The sequence below is a fragment of the Nycticebus coucang genome, chromosome 13 (assembly GCF_027406575.1).
Source record: "Nycticebus coucang isolate mNycCou1 chromosome 13, mNycCou1.pri, whole genome shotgun sequence".
Classification (NCBI taxonomy): domain Eukaryota; kingdom Metazoa; phylum Chordata; class Mammalia; order Primates; family Lorisidae; genus Nycticebus; species Nycticebus coucang.
This window is the reverse complement of record NC_069792.1, coordinates 102101554-102118718: the sequence shown is the minus strand read 5'-3', so window position 1 is coordinate 102118718 and position 17165 is coordinate 102101554. Positions and strand designations below refer to the sequence as shown.

Genomic DNA, 17165 nt, shown 5'->3' with positions numbered 1-17165 from the left:
GCACTGACCGGCCATCAGCACGGATGCGGCCACCCACGTCCTTCATCAGCACGTCGTGCATCTCGGTGACCTGGCACTTCAGCCCGGGTGCCACCACCTCCTCTGTGGGGATGTGAACGTGCGGGCGATTTCCACGCCGACCCCTCCTGGGGCCTCACCTCTCCAGCCCACCACAGGCCGAAACCGCCCACCCTCCTGTGTCTGCTCGCGCAGCTCCAGTCTGGCCATGGCCAGTGTCTCTTCGGCCTTCTGGGCCTCCTGCCGCAGCCTGTCCACTTGGGCCTCTGCATCCCTGATGGCCTGAAAGAAGGGGCCACACTGACCACCTGCCCTGTCCCACATTCCATCTCCAGAGGGCACCCACTGTGCCAGCTTCCCACCTCACCCCACCCTGAAGAGGTCATGCTCCCCATATCTGGGGGCAAAAGAGGCAGCCCAGAACCCCAGGTTTGCTGGGGAGAAAATTGGCTGATGCAGCACAGGTGGGGTGTCCTGAATGCGGGGCCCAGCAAGTGTGGCACCTCACCTGCAGTGTGAGCTCCGTCTTGCCTGCTTGCCTCTGCTCACACTTATCGTGCTGCGTGATCCTCCGATTGAGTTCGCAGTACGCCTGGTGCAGCTGGGCAGGCAGGTGGGCCAGGTCCAGGGCCCACAACGTACCTCCCTCCTGGCTCTTCTTCCAGCTGCCCGGCTTCTCCCTCAGCTCCTTTCCTCCCCATCTAGCTCCCCTCCTCCCTACCTGGCTCCTCATCCTCCTCCCCACCCAGCTACCCTCCTCCCCGCCTGCTTCCCTGGTCTGCTCCCAACCTGTCTGCCCTCCTTCCTGCCTGGCTTTCCGTCCCACCCCCAGGTCACAGCGCACCTCTATGTGGCACCTCTGCTGCTCCTTGACTAGCTGTTGTACCTTGAGGGTCATGCTACGTTGAGAGGGAAGGATCTAGGTCAGAGGATGCCCTGCCACTTCTCCCTGCCACCGCCCTGCTGCCCGCCGCACCGTGTGGCCTCAGCCTCCTTGTGCCTCTGGGCCTCCTGTGCCCGGCGCTGCTGCTCGGCATGCATGTTCTGCAGCATGACCTCCGTGAGGCTCAGGTCCCACGACTGCAGCACGCTGGCCACTGCATCCAGTGAGGCCACCTGATAACAGGTGACATTTATTAGGCACTCAGGGTGTTTCCTGAGCCTTCTGCACAACCTGGGAAGGAAGCATCTGAGGGGAAAGCGCAGGTCTCCTACTGTGTAACAGAGACACCCTGGGCCTGCAGCGCTCAGCAAAATCCTCACAGAGCAGACTGAGCAAGTACCAAGATGACTACGGGCTGGGCGGGAAGCTGGCACTTTTCTGCCCTGAAGTGTGGCTAAGACCAGCTCGGACTGCTCTGGAGACGATTTGCTGCCCATGGTGCCTCAGCTCCCTATGCGGAAGTCCCATCTGGTATGGACTCATCCTACACTGACAACTCTTGGGGCTGCTTGGCAGCATATGATGATGGCACTATGCGTGGGTGACATGCTTCACTGTGAGTCAGCAAAGAGGCGACGTCAAAGCTTGGCGTCACTTGTGGGGATTTAAATCAACTGCGGGGTCTGCCAATTCAGAGCCCAAGCCCAGGTACGTCACCCACTCCTTGGTGCTGGCCCCCCTTGACCAAGGAGCTGTTTGTTAGTGGGTGAGCTCCGCAGCACCTGCTTGTGCTCCGGGCCCCCAGGGTGCCTGATGTCCAGAGGGCAAGGTGTGCCCAGCTCCCCAACAGCTAGGGGACAGTGGGGGTGGGCTCTCCTTGGAACCCAGCCTGGCAACCATCAGGGGCCTGAGGAGTTGTGGGCTGAAGGGGAGGGCCTGGGAAAAGAAGGCAGGTGCCTGGGGGTGGCGGGGTCAGCCAGCAGGCACGGGAACACACCAGTCAGTGAGAAGTCTGGTGGATGGTGGGTGGGTGCTCAGGCTATAGTGTGAGGTGAACAAAGGGGCACTGTGCTTAGGGTGAGTGACGGGAGGCAGACACAGGATTTGGGTAAGAACGACAGCTGAGCAATGGAGAATAAGGTGTCTGTGCAGTGATGGGGTGTGGACAGGAGAGGGTGGCCCTGTGAAGGCCGAGGAGCAGGGCTGTGGTTACAGCCGGGGATGGGCCCTACGGGGACTGAGCTAGGCAGAAGGGGAAAGAGTTTACAGATGTGCTAGAGGGGAAGAGAAGAGAAAGGAGCAGAGACAGAAAGAGACAGATGCAGCCTGGGATAATTGCCATCCCAGAAGCCTGCTGGACATGTGCTGACGTGGCTGTCAGTCTGCAGGTGGAAGAGGCAGAGGCTGGGGGAAGGGGCAGCTTGGGGACCTGCAGATCCCTGGAAGGCTGCGGATATATCCACAAGCTACCCATGGCCTGATGCCAGCCCTGTAGTTTGGCCCCCAGCTACACATATCTGCTTCACAGCACCTAGCACCAGTTGATCAAAGCCCACCAGGGCAAAAATCAAAATTTTGCATATCTTAATTATTTTAAATATAACCCAATTAAGCATATTTTTAGACATTCAGTGACTGTGGGAGGTAGGTAGGCTGATGTCTCCACTGGGCTTCCAATTGCAGGTGGGCCATCATCCCTGTAGCTCCTCCCAGATCACTGGAAAGTCTCACCAGACCACCTGCGGAGAGGAGCCTGGAGGGAGCCCCGTCGGGGGAATATCAACTTGACCATGTCTGCTCTGGTGTGGTGGCTCTCACCTGGAATCCCAGCATTTGTGAGGCAGAGGCAGGAGGATTGCTTGAGCTCAGGAGTTCAAGACTAGCCTGAGCAAAAGCAAGACCCTGTCTCTACTAAAAATAGAAAAACTGAGGCAAGAGGATCTCTTGAGCTCAAGAGTTGGAGGTTGCTGTGAGCTATAATGCCACAGCACTCTACCCAGGGGAACAGCTTGAGACTCTGTCTCAAAATAATAATAATAATAACCATCCCTGCCTGGGGGATCAGCAGAACGGGTGGGTTAAGACTTTGGAGTCCTGATCAGCCATTTAGATTAGAGAAGTTAAGATATCTGCTCTGGGGGGCAGCGCCTGTGGCTCAGTCGGTAAGGCGCCAGCCCCATATACCGAGGGTGGCGGGTTCAAACCTAGCCCCGGCCAAACTGCAACCAAAAAATAGCCAGGATTTGTGGCAGGCGCCTATAGTCCCAGCTACTTGGGAGGCTGAGGCAAGAGAATCGCTTAAGCCCAGGAGTCGGAGGTTGCTGTGAGCTGTGTGAGGCCACGGCACTCTACCGAGGGCCATAAAGTGAGACTCTGTCTCTACAAAAAAAAAAAGATGTCTGCTCTGTGTTGATGAACCTGCTACCCCCTCTCTTTTTCTAAATATATGTTATCAGACTGCTCTAGACATTCCGTTACGCTAAGTTCCTGATTACCCCACCTTCCTAGGAGCTGAAGATTTACTCTAATCCTAGTTTTGAGCACCATAAAAGACCCCTGAGAGATTGGACCACTGCTGCACTCCCTTGACCTGCCACTCCGTGCATGAGACCATGTACATCTCTCCAGGCTTCTCAGACTTTATGCATTAAGTTGGTGTGAAGCCTCCTTCTTCCTTCAGCGCTGCCTCCCTTATCATCCCCTAGCCTGGGGTGGGGTCCCCACAGAACCCTGACGAGAAACTGCCTGATTTGCATACCCTGCAAACTGTACCCAACCTCTGCCAGCTACAGGTGAGACAAACCAGGGATAAGGGGCCTCAGCCAGGTGCCCTCAGGGCCCTCATATGTCACCCGGGCACTAAGCTTCCTGCCCAAAAACCTATGAAAGTGTGCCATTAACATTTCCTCAAACAGCCCCAGACCTCCAACTACCCACACCTGCCCCACTCTGTGCCCTGCAGCCACAGAGCCTCCTCCTTGTCCCCCACTTCCCGGCCTGTCCAACTCGTCCAGAAGTTCCTGACACTCACAGCTCTCATTCCCTCATCTCCATGCCAGCTTTCCCTTGCGTGTTACCTTCTCAGCGAGTCCCACCTTGGCCACCTTTCTTAAAATCACAAGTGTGGGTGACCAGCCCCAAACTACATGAGCTCTTTTCCAGGGCTCAGCGGTGGTGAAAGAATATGAGAAATAAAAGGACTCGAAGACAACGAATTCGAATTTTAAAGAGAGGACCCAGGGGCCCTTCCTCCATCTAAAGTGAGGATGAGGCACAGCCCCTGGCTCCCCATCCACCCAGCGTCTATCACAGTGCTAACAGTTAATCACCAGTTCATCTGAAATGAACCCAGACATCACTGTTCTGCTTTACTGGGTGTCCCAGCTACACTACTTCCTAATTTCCTGAACCCTTACTCAAACATGCTACTACTCTTTGTTATTTACTCCTTTAAAATAAAGAAGAAGGAACGAAGTCCAGAAGCAGGATGTTAAGACCGACCCCCCTCAAACTGTACAGGCAAATTCCAAGAGAGGTTATGGAGCCTCCTGGAAACACGCGGGCAGACAGGGCGAAAAGTCATATTGAGAACTGGGAAGGAAGAGTCATGTCCCCTTTCCCTCCCCAAGAGACCATTTCTTTCTTATGGAGATGTGGTGCTGGTGCTGGTGCTGTCCCCTACGAGTAACACCTACCTGTTACCAGTTCTAATCCCCAACACAGCACAGACTCTGCCTGGTAGGCACATTCTGCCTCCAAGGGTCTCTGCCTAGCAGAGTGGCGCTGGGGGAAGGGAGAAGCCATGGCAAAACAAATTCCTTTGTTTTATTCAGCCAGGCTCCCGCTGCTGCTCGCCCAGCAGACTTGTGGTGTTCTCCACACTGGTGGTAACATCGTACATGCCTTCCTCTGCACCCACTTCTTCAGTCTCTGGTTCCTTGCTCAGTATGACCATTCCAATTATATTTCTTAACTCTAAGCTACTCTTATTAAAATTTAAAAATTCTCTTTTACTTTAAGAAATTAAATGAGTTGGTTATGCAAGCACATGAGAACAGTATCTCCCCTCATTCCCCTACCCCTGCGCCCGCACACAAGCTCAGTCTGCCCACCCCTTCTCGCCACTCTACTTTCTACATTTTTCCATAGAACTTGTCATACTACTGATTGGTTGACCCCACTATGCTGTGAGGTCTGTGACAGAAGGAGTTTTGTTTAGTTTAAGGACGTCCACAAGCACCTAGAACAGTGCCTGGCACACATGTTTTGTCAACTAATCCCACGGCTTGTCTAATGAATGAGTGAATGTGTGGTTGCATAAGGTACACCTGATTGTATTTACAAATGAAAAGAGGAGAGATGGACATACGAAAAGATTCACTGATAAATGAACGTACAGAGAAATGCATAGATGGGTGCACAAGTGAACAGGCAAAAGGACAATCAAAGGAATTTAGGACTGTGTGAATTTTATCCTCACTTATGATAGAGTCCTAAGAACTGTGCCCTCAGAATAAGGGGGAGCCGGCTTGACTTCTCGGCTCCTAAAAGAGTTGTGAGTCAAGTCCCAGCATGCTGGAATAAAATCCTCTTGCGTTTTGCATCAAAAAAAAAAAAAAAAAGAATAAGGGGGAGCCAGAATTAGATAGACCCTCAGAGGAACTTCAGTTCAGCTCCAAATCATCTCCATCCCTGAAACTGGTTGGGTGACTCCAGACTGTTGGTGCCCCCAGTACATGGCAAAAGCCAGCTAAATGCTAAATATTCAGTGAAAGAAGACGACATCTTCCTTTGAATTAGTTCTAGAAATAAAATATTTGGTACAACAAAAGGGCAAAAGAAAAGACAATATAAATGAAACTCTGCAGAAACTACAGGTGATAGAAATATAGCCACAAGGAATCCAGATATTGGAGTTATCACTATAGATTTTAATAACTAAGTACCTTTACTATGTTAAAGGAGATAGAAGACTAGATTGAGAATTTTGGCAGAGATCTGGAACCAAATAAAATTTCTAGAAATGAAAATGAAAATAACCAACATTAAGAATAAAATGCATAGATTTAACAACTGGGTAGATACAACTGAAGAGAGAATTAGTGAGCTGGAAGACATGTCATGAGAAAATATCCAAAATAAATTGAAACACAAGGATGAAAAATATTTTTAAAAGAGGGTAAAAAAAAAAAAAAAAAAGACTGTGATAGTTAATGAATGCTGATCATCAGATATTTCCACCCTTCTACCTTCTAGACATAGGTGGTTGGGTGGAGCCAAATGACCGGGTCTGGCAAATAAGCTATAAACAGAAGCATTTGTGCCAGGACCTCAGGAGCCCTCTTCCCCTCTGGTACTGTGACCAGCAGTATTCAAGACAGTGGCTGCTCTGTCAGTCTGGAACCCTAGAAGACAAAGATGAGCAGAAGCCCCCTGCTGACCCTTAGTGGATATGTAGCATAAGCAAGAAACAAACTCATTTTGTTTTAAGCGGCTGGGATTTGGGGATTGCTTGTCCCACAGTATACCCTCCTCTCTCCTGACTGATACTTAAATGTAGAGGTTATAGTGAGAAGACCCATCAAACTTATATCTGCAGAGTCGTGGACAGGGCAGAAACAATGAAGGAGTGATGAAGAACTTTCTGAAACCTCTCCCTTTATGGAAACAGGGTAGGAAGACTTGCCCTATTTGGTATAAGACTTGCTATAAAGCGACTGTAATGAGGATGCTGGACGTGTGGAAGAGGACGGAGATCTGTGGACGGAGTGACATGCACAAACATCCCTGACTCAGGGTAGAGGTGGCCGTACAGGGCATGGAAGGGGCACAGTGGGCTGTGGGGGTTCTGAGGAAAACAGTACATCCATGTGAGAAATAAATATGATTGATTACCACTTTGTGCAAGACAAACCAAAATAACACACAAAAATCAATTTGAGTGGATGGCAGATCTAAATATGAAAGATAGAATATTGTGTAAAGAATGTATGTATGTCCTTGGGAGTATGGAAAGGTGTCTTAAACTGACAGCAAAAGCACCATCCAGCAGGAAATTTTCCATAAAATTATAACATTGAGAGCATGAAAAATCAAGTTAGACAGAAGACATAATATACACAACCAATAAAGTGCTTGATCCAGAAGATATAAACAACGCCTCCAGATCAGTAAGGAAATAAATCAGACCATCCAAGAGACAAGAGGTCACGAAGGGAACAGGCATTTCTTTGTTTTTTAATTTTTTTTAGAGATAGAGTCTCACCTTATTGCCCTCAGTTTATATATATTTTTTGTCAAATTTGGAAATGTTTAGGTAGAGAAATGTTTATTTCTTCAAATATTTTTTCTCTTTGTCTTCTTTCTTCTGTACTTTGGGCAATCCAATCGCATGTGTCGGGAAGCTTGAAATTGCCCCACAGCTCATTAACCCTGTTTTCATCAGGAGGACCCTTTTTCTATGTGTGTTTTCGTTTGGGGCAGTTTCTGTTGCTACGTCTTCAAATTCATAAATGGTCACCTCTGTAATGTCTAATCTGACACGAATCGCAACCAGAGTGTTTTTAACTTCAGACATTGTAGATGCATCTTCAGAATTTCAGCTCGGGTCTTTATACCTCCATGTTTCTAATTGTCTGAACATCTGGAATACAGTCACGACAGCTGTTTTAATGTCTTCACCTACTGACGCTAACGTGGGTGTGAGTTCTGGGTTTGTCTTTCTCATCATGGGTCATAGTTTTCTGCTTCTCCGCCTGTCTGGGGATCTTTGATTAGATGCCAGACACTGACTTTCACCCTGTTAGGAGGAGTATATTTGTGTATCTCTTTGAGTAGCCTTCAGTTTTGTTCAGGAATACAGTTAAATTACTTGTACAGTTTTATCAGTTGGGCCTTACGTTAAAATTTATTAGGGTGGGCCAGAGCAGCATTTATTTAAGGAACCATCCTTCCTCAGTTCTGAGCACACTGCCCTCTCTCTGCCACTGTGCAGGCACTCTGCTCCCTTCACTCTCCTCGCTCTTGGACAGTCATTTTCCCAGCCTTGAGTAGTTTCTCCAGATTTATGAATATTCCACTGAGTAACCAAAGGGATCTGCTACACGTTTCTGGAGTTCTCTTTCTCTCTGCAGCTCTACCTCTCTCTGGCACGTGCACTCTCAAGTGGCTTGGGAACTCTAAGCTCTTAACTTGGGGAACACACCTGGCTCCACCCGGGCTCCCCTTTCCTACACCACTGCCTAGAAACTCTCTCATGGTGGTAAACTGGGGCCATCATAGCGTAGGGCTCACGTGTTTATTTTCAGCCTCTAGGGAATCACTTTCTGATTCATTGCCTGATACATGTATGGCCTTGTTTTGTATGTCCTGTCTAGACCTTGTTCTTGTTTCAAGTAGGAGTGTAAGTCAGGTTCTTTTTTTTTTTTGTAGAGACAGAGTCTCACTTTATGGCCCTCGGTAGAGTGCCGTGGCATCACACAGCTCACAGCAACCTCCAACTCCTGGGCTTCAGCGATTCTCTTGCCTCAGCCTCCCGAGCAGCTGGGACTACAGGCGCCCGCCACAATGCCTGGCTGTTTTTTGGTTGCAGTTTGGCCGGGGCCGGGTTTGAACCTGCCACTCTCGGTATATGGGGCCCGCGCCTTACCGACTGAGCCGCAGGCGCCGCCCTGTAAGTCAGGTTCTTGTGAACTCCATCTTGGAAGCAGAAAGTTCTGTTCATTTTTTTTAGACTCCCTTTTCCCCTTTGTATTTCATTCTGGATAGTTTCTTTCTTTTTTTTTTTTTTGAGACAGACTCTATGTCGCCCTCAGTAGAGTGCTATGGGATCACAGCTCACAGCAATCTCAAACTCCAGGGCTGAAGAGATCCTCTTGCCTCAGCCTCCCGAGTAGCTGGGACTACAGGTGCCCAGCACAACACTTGGATAATTTTTTTTTTTTGTGGTTTTTGGCCGGGGCTGGGTTTGAACCCGCCACCTCCGGCATATGGGACCGGTGCCCTACTCCTTGAGCCACAGGCGCCGCCCAACACTTGGATAATTTTTCAATTTTTATTTTTATCATTATTGTTATTATTAATTATTGGAGACAGAGTCTCACTATGTTGTCTTGGGTAGAGTGCGGTGGTGTCACAGCTCACAACAACCTTAAACTCTTAGGCTCAAGTGATCCCTTGGCCTTAGACTCCTGAGTATCTGGGACTATAGGTGCTTGTCAGAATACCAGGCTATTTTTAGAGACAGGAGTCTTGCTTTGGCTCAGGCTGGTCTCAAACTCCTGAGCTCAAGGGATCCTCCTACCTTGGCCTCCAAGAGTGCTGGGATCACAGTTGTGAGCCCTGGTGCCCAGCCTGCATGTGTTTAATGCAGCCGTGATACCTTTCAATGTCCTTGTCCACCAACTCTGTCATCTGTGTCATTTCGGAGTCAGGTATGACTGGTCGATTTTTATCTTCACTCTAGATTATTTTTCTTGGATTTTTTTTTTTGCATGCTTGATAATTTTACTAAATTTTTAATTTGAAATAATTGTAGATTTACATCAAGTTACACAGAGTAGAGAGCTCCCATATGCCTCTAACAAGTGTCCCCACATGATGACATCTACGTACAGCACAATAAACACACCAGAATATTGACATGGTCAATCCACAGACCTCGCCTTTGATTTCAACAATTTTAAATGTAGCTGTGGGGCATGTACAACTTTCTTGCCTGTGTGGATTTGTGTAACCTCCACCATAATCGAGACACAGAGCTGCTCCTGCACCTCAAAGACCCCTGTGCTTTTCCTCTCTCTGTGCCAGGTCTGTCTCACTCCAGTCCCCACCCCCCGCCCTGCCACTGCTCCTATTTGTAACCCTGTAAGCCACTAATCTCTTCTGCTTCTCTATAATCTTGCCATTTTGAGAATGTCATGTAAGTGGAATCATATAGTATATGACCTTTTAAGATTTGTTTTTTTCCCCCACTGAGCATAATTCTCTCTCTCTCTCTCTTTTTTTTTTTTACAGTTTTTGGCTGGGGCTGGGCTTGAACCCGCCACCTCCAGCATATGGGGCCGGTGCCCTACTCCTTTGAGCCACAGGCACTGCCCCCATAATTCTCTTGAGATTTACCCATGTCGTCAGCTATTGCACGTGGTGCTGGGTTGCTGAGAAGTGTCCGTGTCTGTGGAGCACATGTGCCCCAGTGTGTTCCAACCCTTGTCCGCCGAAGGACATCTGGGATGCTTCCCATTTTTGGCTACAACAAAAAAGACTGCCGTGAACATTTCTGTGAACATTTTTGTGTGAACATGGTTGCCATTTTACTGGGATAAATGTGGAGGCCGGTGATTGCTGAGTCACAGAATAAATACATGCTTAGTTTGAGAAACTGCCACACTATTTGCCCAGGGCCTGTGCCATCTCACGTGAGGCGCACAGGTGGAGGGTCCAGTTTCTCTGCGTCCTTGCCAGTGTTCAGTAGAGTCCTGTTTTCATTTCAGCTGTCCTAATAGATGTGTGATGATGTTGAATGAACACCCCTCGTGTGTTTATTTGCTGTCATTATATCCTCTTCAACACATTTTTCTTTGTGTCCTTGGCTCATACTATAACTGAAACGTATGTTTTATTTACTGTCGAGATTTAAGTTGTTTGTATATTCTAGATATGTCCTTTGTCAGCTACATGGTTTACAAGTGTTCACTACACGTCAGTGGACCTGTCTTTGCTTCTACTTACCAAGGTTTTTTGAAGAGCAAAAATTTCACATTTTGATGTTTAGTTTATTGATTTGTTTTTCTTTTTGGATGATGCTTTTGGTATCATGTCTAAGAATTTTTCTTCAAGCCCTAGGCCCCAGAGACTTTCTCCTATTTGTTCTTCTAAAAGTTTTATAGTTTTACACTTTGTATTTATTTATTTATTTTGTAGAGACAGAGTTTCACTTTATTGCCCTCGGTAGAGTGCCGTGGCATCACACAGCTCACAGCAACCTCCAACTCCTGGGCTTAGGCGATTCTCCTGCCTCAGCCTCCCAAGTAGCTGGGACTACAGGCGCCTGCCACAACGCCCAGCTATTTTTTTGTTGCAGTTTGGCCGGGGCTGGGTTTGAACCCGCCACCCTTGGTATATGGGGCCGGCACCCTGCTCACTGAGCCACAGGCACCGCCCTACACTTTGTATTTAAATCTATACTTCATTTAGAGCTAACTTTTTATAGGGCGTGTGGGTTAGGTCAAGGTCCACCTCTTTGCCTGGGGAAATCCAACTGCTTGAGCACCAGGTCTGTATGAGACCACCCTCCCTGGCATCTGATGCCTCTCATAGACACCTCGACGCTGCTGCTGTCCTACAGCCTCTGTCCCTGTGACTGACCCACTAGCCCTCCTGACCACCATGGCCTCCATGCACCGGCTCTGCTGGAAAATCTCAGCACCCTCAAGCTCCCACAGCCTTCCTGAACCATTAACTACATTGCCACCTTGGTCCTGCCCCACTGCCAGCCCAGGACGGGTGGCCCACTACAGGTAAGTGCAGTGAAGGGAGGCAGACAGGCCAGTGGCAGTGTCCACAGGAAGAGAGTCTGGGGTGGGCGCTGTGCCCAGGGCAAAGCCTCTGGTGCTGGGTGGTGGATGCAGGGATGTGTCACAGAACTGAGGCAGTTCCCACAGTTTCCAGGCAGCACCTCAGCTTTATAGATTTGGGTGGGATGTGGGTGGCCGTGGGGGTGGGGAACACAGTGACCAAGATGGGCAAGGGACTGGTTCAAGTTGTTTTAAAGGAAATTAAGGAAGAGGCACTTTGTGACCCATTTCCCCAGCTGCTGCTCTCACCGGTTGCATCAGCTTCACTTGACCCTGTCTCCTGGGCCCAGGCACCTATGTCCCCAGCCTGGCCCAGGGCAGACAAGTCCCTATCATTTCTGAAGTAGTCCCAAGGCTCTAGGGAGGAGGATAGGACTCAGGTTCTTGGGAAAAACAGGAAGAATGCTGAGAGTCAGGGCCAGCTGGGTGGATAGCATCTGTGTCCTTGTCTACCTATACAACAGGAACATCATTTCCTCAGGTAGACAGGAGCACTGAGGGGATGACAGACAGCCCAGCACAGGGGCACTCAGGAAAGTGGGAAGCAGCTGTTTTCTCACTGGTGCACTGACAACTACAGTTTTTAAGTTAGGACTTCTGGGAAGGGAATAGGGTCAACAAGGCTAGGGACCAGCTGTGCCACCTGGGCTCCCCACCAGGGAGGTGGAGAGAATGAGCTGGGGCCTGCATAGGTGTAAGTCTGCCTGCCTTACACCTGCCCAGCTCCACTCTTGACCCTGACTGCCCCGTACCTGCCCCAGATGCACTTGCTGGTGGGCACCCGCCTGACCCCGCAAACTGCCTGTCCCACAGCTGCCCCAGAGTGCTCCCATCCTGTCCCAGACCTGTCCTGCAATGCTCCCGTCCCGTCCCCCACCTGACCCGTAGTGCTCCCATCCCATCCTGCACCTGCCTCCGTTCTCCCGTCCCCTCCCCACCTGCTCTGGAGTGCTCCCCTCCCATCCCCTACCTGACCTGCAGTGCTCCCATCCCATCCTGCACCTGCTCTGGAGTGCTCCTGTCCTGTCGCCCACCTGACCAGCAGTGCTCCCGTCCCATCCCCCACCTGACCAGCAGTGCTCCCGTCCCGTCCCCCACCTGACCTGCAGTGCTCCCGTCCCATCCCCCACCTGACCATCAGTGCTCCCGTCCCGTCCCCCACCTGACCTGCAGTGCTCCTGCCCCATCCTCCACCTGCCCCACAATGCTCCCGTCCCATCACCCACCTGACCCGTAGTGCTCCCGTCCCGTCCCCCACCTGCCCCACAATGCTCCCATCCCGTCGCCCATCTGACCTGTAGTGCTCCCACCCCATCCCCCACCTGACCCGCAGGGCTCTCCTCCCATCCTGCACCTGCTCTGGAGTGCTCCCGTCGTCCGCGTACACCCGGGGATCTGCTCCGAGTTTCAGAAGCACTTCCACAGCTTCCAGGTGGCCCCCAAAAGCTGCTCGGTACAGCGGCGTCCTACCGTAGGCGCCCTGCGGGAGCGGCTGTCTTGAATCAGACCCCAGCCCCGCCCTGCCCGGAGGAGGCCAACCGCCGGCCCTTGGACCGCACCCCTGGGTGCTCACGTCCCAGAGCCTACGGTGCCCACCTTGCTGTTGGGGCTGGCGCCAAGCTCGGCCAGTAGCTGGATGGCCAGGGCCTGCCCGCCCGCAGCTGCCTCTGACAGCGGCGTGTTCCCGTTGCTGTCCTCACACTCCACGATGGCCACGCGCCGCTGCAGCCGTCGCATCTGGCCGGACTCGTCGTGGCCTACACCCTCGCGGGTGAGCAGCTGCTCCACCTGCACCACCCAGCCAGGTCCCCTCAGCCAGGCCCCTGTCCACCCAACACTGCCCGGCCCCGCCCGGCCCCTCCCCATCCCGCCCCGCCCCACTGCATCCTGCCCCGGCCCGACCGGACCCACCCACCTCCCTCAGGACCGCCTGGATCTCGCCCAGGTCCCCGTCGAAGGCGGCGTCCAGCAGGCGGCGGCGGCGCTGCAGCTCCTCCTGCCGCTCCCGCCGCGCCGCCTCCTCCTGCTCGCGCTGCCTCCGCGCAGCCTCCTGCTCCCGGCGCACCAGAGTCAGATAGGCCTGCGAAGTGCGGGGCGCGAGGTCAGGGCACTGTCCCCGCCCCCGGCCCGGAGGGCACTGTCCTCACCCCGACCCCCAGCCCGGAGGGCACTGGGTCCAAGGAGCTGAGGTCATCACCACACTGGCTCTGAAACACCGGCTCTTGTTCTGAGGTCAGCCGGAGCGCCCACCCACAAACCCTGATTCCCGATGTCTCTTCCTCCAGCCCTGGCCCTCCACGGTCATGACTGCTCCAGCCTCCTCACCTCCCTCTGCAGCTTCTCCATCTGCTCCAGGTACTCCTGGCGCTCCTGCTGTCGGCGGGCCAGCGCCTTTCTCGCCAGGAGCTGCCGGAAGGCGCACTGGATGATAGTGGCCGCTTTGTCCTGGACGGCTGGCCCTGGGGGTGGGGAGATGGCTCATGTGGACCACCAACCATCCTCCCCTCCAGGGGGCCTCCACCAAGCCAGGTGTGCCCTGAGCGCCTGGAGGAGCCGCCACAAAGACTGCAAAGAACCAAAACTCTTCTCAGAACCCAGGTGAGAGATGGCCTTAAGCGGAGAACCCCTAAACCCTCAGGACTTCCTCCTGTATTCAGGCCCCCTGATCACCCACAGGCTGGGGACTGGGCTAAGTGGGGTCTGCCCAAATCTGGAGAGGGTCTCAAGACACAGCCCCAGTGGACTCAGAGAAGGAAGCAGAGCCTAGGCCCCAGCTGAACCCCTTTCTCACCAGACTTGGCCTTGCCCATGCGCCCACTTGGCCATAGGGGAGGTCTGAGCACTGAGGAGAGGGCCTGGAAACACCTTGCACACAGGAGGGCAAGGAAGGCCAGCTGTGCAGTGGCAGAGGCCTCACGTCAGCCCTGCCATTCAGCAGCCTGGTGGAGTCAGGAGCTGGTCAGCCTTTCTGGGCCTCAGAGCCCCTTCCCTACATGGAATAATAGCGGTGACTTTCTAACCATCTAATGATGGAAGCTTGTCAATGGTGAGCCCAGGGCCTGAAACTGGATAAATGCATGACACATGGGCTGCCACTGTGGCTTGCCACAGCAGAGAAGAGGAGGGCCTGGCGTGCTGACTGTGGTCACTCTCAGTGCTGGCAGAGGCACAGCATGTCTGGAAGACAGCTGAGGCTCTCAGGCCAGGAGGTAGAGGCACAGCCACGTGTCTGCAGCACCCATGCCCTGGAAGAACTGGGTACAAATATGGAATCGATAAATCAAGATAGGTGAGATAAAGAATAGAGCCGGAGAGGATAAGGAGACTCAGGGGAGCATGACTTGGCCCCCAGACCCCAGATGGCACTCAGAAGCAGCCAGACCACAGTGGTCAGGGCTGAGAGCATAGCAGGGGAGACGTTGGGAAGAGTCACCTGATACCAGTTAGGAGGAGACACAGAGAAGGGACAGAGACCCTAAAATCCTAAGAATAGTCAGTGTCTCTGGGAGGCAGAGGTTGACCAGGAGAAAAGACTTAGACACAAAATACAGAAAATCTTGAAGTGAATCTTAAAGTCAAAAAAGTCAAGAAGCACACCAGGAAACAAAGGACAGAAACAGTCTCTCAGATAAACTCAGTGAGGTCGCTGAGCCTTGAAACAAAAAGATGCTATTCAAGCACTCAAGCAGAAAAAGCAAATCAGCTAGAGAAGGAAAATCATTTTTCTTTTTAGAGATGGGGGTGTCATTACATTGTTCAGGCTGGTCTTGAACTCCTGGGCTCAAGTGATCCTCCCACCTCAGCCTCCCAAGTACCTGGGACTACAGGAGCCACCACCACACCTATCTCCCAAGGCTTTTTACACCAGCATTACATGTTAGAGGACAATGTATCAGCAGTATCGACAAAATCCCAAAGGGAAAACAGGAGCCCAGGAAGATGCTATGCATAGTTCTGTTTCCAGATAGTGCAGCAGAGGCACAGACCAGCCTTCCCGATCACTGCAATAGAGAAGATGGGCAAAATAAATGTATTTTAAAAATAAGTGCCTGGAGGCCTTGGAATTTACTGAGGAAGTGAAGAGCTGTGAGCACCAGCATGGTGTGGAAGGGTGGACCCATGGCGGGCAGGTGGGCCTGGCCCAGAGGCACAGAGGCTGGAGCACAGGGTCAGGGACTTGGCAGAGGATGTGACTCCGGGAACAAAACCTACATTCAGAGCGTTTGGTATGGCTTAGATGTAGGCTGCCAGATTTAGCTAATAAAAATACAGGATGCTGGGCAGCACCTGTGGCTCGAAGGAGTAGGGCGCCAGCCCCATATGCCTGAGGTGGAGAGTTCAAACCCAGCCCCGGCCAAAAACTGCAAAAATAAATAAATAAATAAATACAGAATGCAGTTTTGGGGGCACACACTAAAAAATTATTTATTTGAAATTCACATGTAAATGGGTGTCCTGTATTTTATCTGGCCACCCTACTTGGGTAAGGACCCTCAGAGACTGCATCCTCTAAGGAATTAAGCTGGAGCCCAGCTTCAAATCATGGTGGAAAGGAGACAAAATTGTCCTTATTTGCAGATGGTGATTACGGGTATAAAAAAAATTCAGAAGACTCTAATTATAAATTACTAGAATTAGTAGCAAGCTTAGGAAGGTTTCTGAATATAGCCTCAATAAACACAAATAGGTTATATTTCTATGTACAAGCAACAAAAATAAAATTTAATTTGATACATTAGTATCAAAAAATGATCAAATACTTGGATTAAAGCCATAAAATATCAATGAGTCCATAGTGATATAAAGAATAGGTTAAATACACTAATCGAGGGAGAAGAAACAGCTCTTCCTTAGAGTAGGAAACCATTCATAAATGTGGAAGAAAATAGGGAACTAGAAAGACCCACTGATGGATGCTTCAGTGAGCAAAAGTCTGAAGAGAAACAGGATTCTCCTGTCTTAATATATCTACTCCAAGAAACTTATCAACTGCAAAAAGGAAATATAGCACATTGACAAAGGTGAAACTTGGCAGAAACAAGTGGTTAGGCACGTTTGCTGTGCCCAGGAGTTCCACAAAGACCACATTGCTAAACAAGTTAAATTTAAAGAGGAGTCCTCTTATTGAAGAGAAAGCCAGCGACTGCCTCAGCGTCCCAACATGGGGTTTCTGAGAGCAGCCCCGAGTGCTTAAGGAGTCGGGTTTTTAAGGCCTTCTCTGCATCCTGGTTGGCATGCAGGCTGTCCAGATGCATCTGGGTAGGGTAGCAAGCAAGCATTGCACAGAAGCAGAATTTTGCAGTTAGCCATAAGCCATACATCTTTGTTTTAATATTTTCTCCCTATATATTTTAGTTTCAGTACTTTCCCCCCATACATCTTAGTTTCAGTACTTTCCCCACATGGTATTGTTTAAAAGTCAGTCCAGGAACAGTTGGTACCTTCCGGTCTGTTTCTCAGGGAGTTAGCCAAGCAAGAAACTTGGAGAGAACTAGAAGCCAGAAATTAATTAGTACTTTCCCATCTATCTTGGGAGTGAACTAGACTTATTTCATTTTTTTGAAAGCTTGTAGTCTGGCAATTTGCCAGGAGTTAACTGGTATTTTTCCATTATAGCCCAGGCCCGACACCTTTCTGTCTTAGCCTAGGCCCAACACCTTTCTGTCTTAGCCCAGGCCCATTGGCCCTAA

General features: G+C 50.9%; 1 protein-coding gene across 1 annotated transcript in view; it reads right to left on the bottom strand.

Moving 5' to 3' along the window:
• IQANK1 (IQ motif and ankyrin repeat containing 1) overlaps window positions 1-17165 on the bottom strand; it is a 37875-nt gene that overhangs the window by 591 nt on the left and 20119 nt on the right. The window contains exons 3-10 of the mRNA XM_053558455.1: window positions 13801-13934; window positions 13391-13555; window positions 13072-13263; window positions 12830-12955; window positions 995-1134; window positions 527-917; window positions 192-300; window positions 9-102 (exon numbers count right to left, since the gene is read on the bottom strand). Coding sequence (XP_053414430.1) covers window positions 9-102; window positions 192-300; window positions 527-917; window positions 995-1134; window positions 12830-12955; window positions 13072-13263; window positions 13391-13555; window positions 13801-13934 — 1351 coding nt within the window. The remainder of the gene's footprint in view (window positions 1-8; window positions 103-191; window positions 301-526; window positions 918-994; window positions 1135-12829; window positions 12956-13071; window positions 13264-13390; window positions 13556-13800; window positions 13935-17165) is intronic.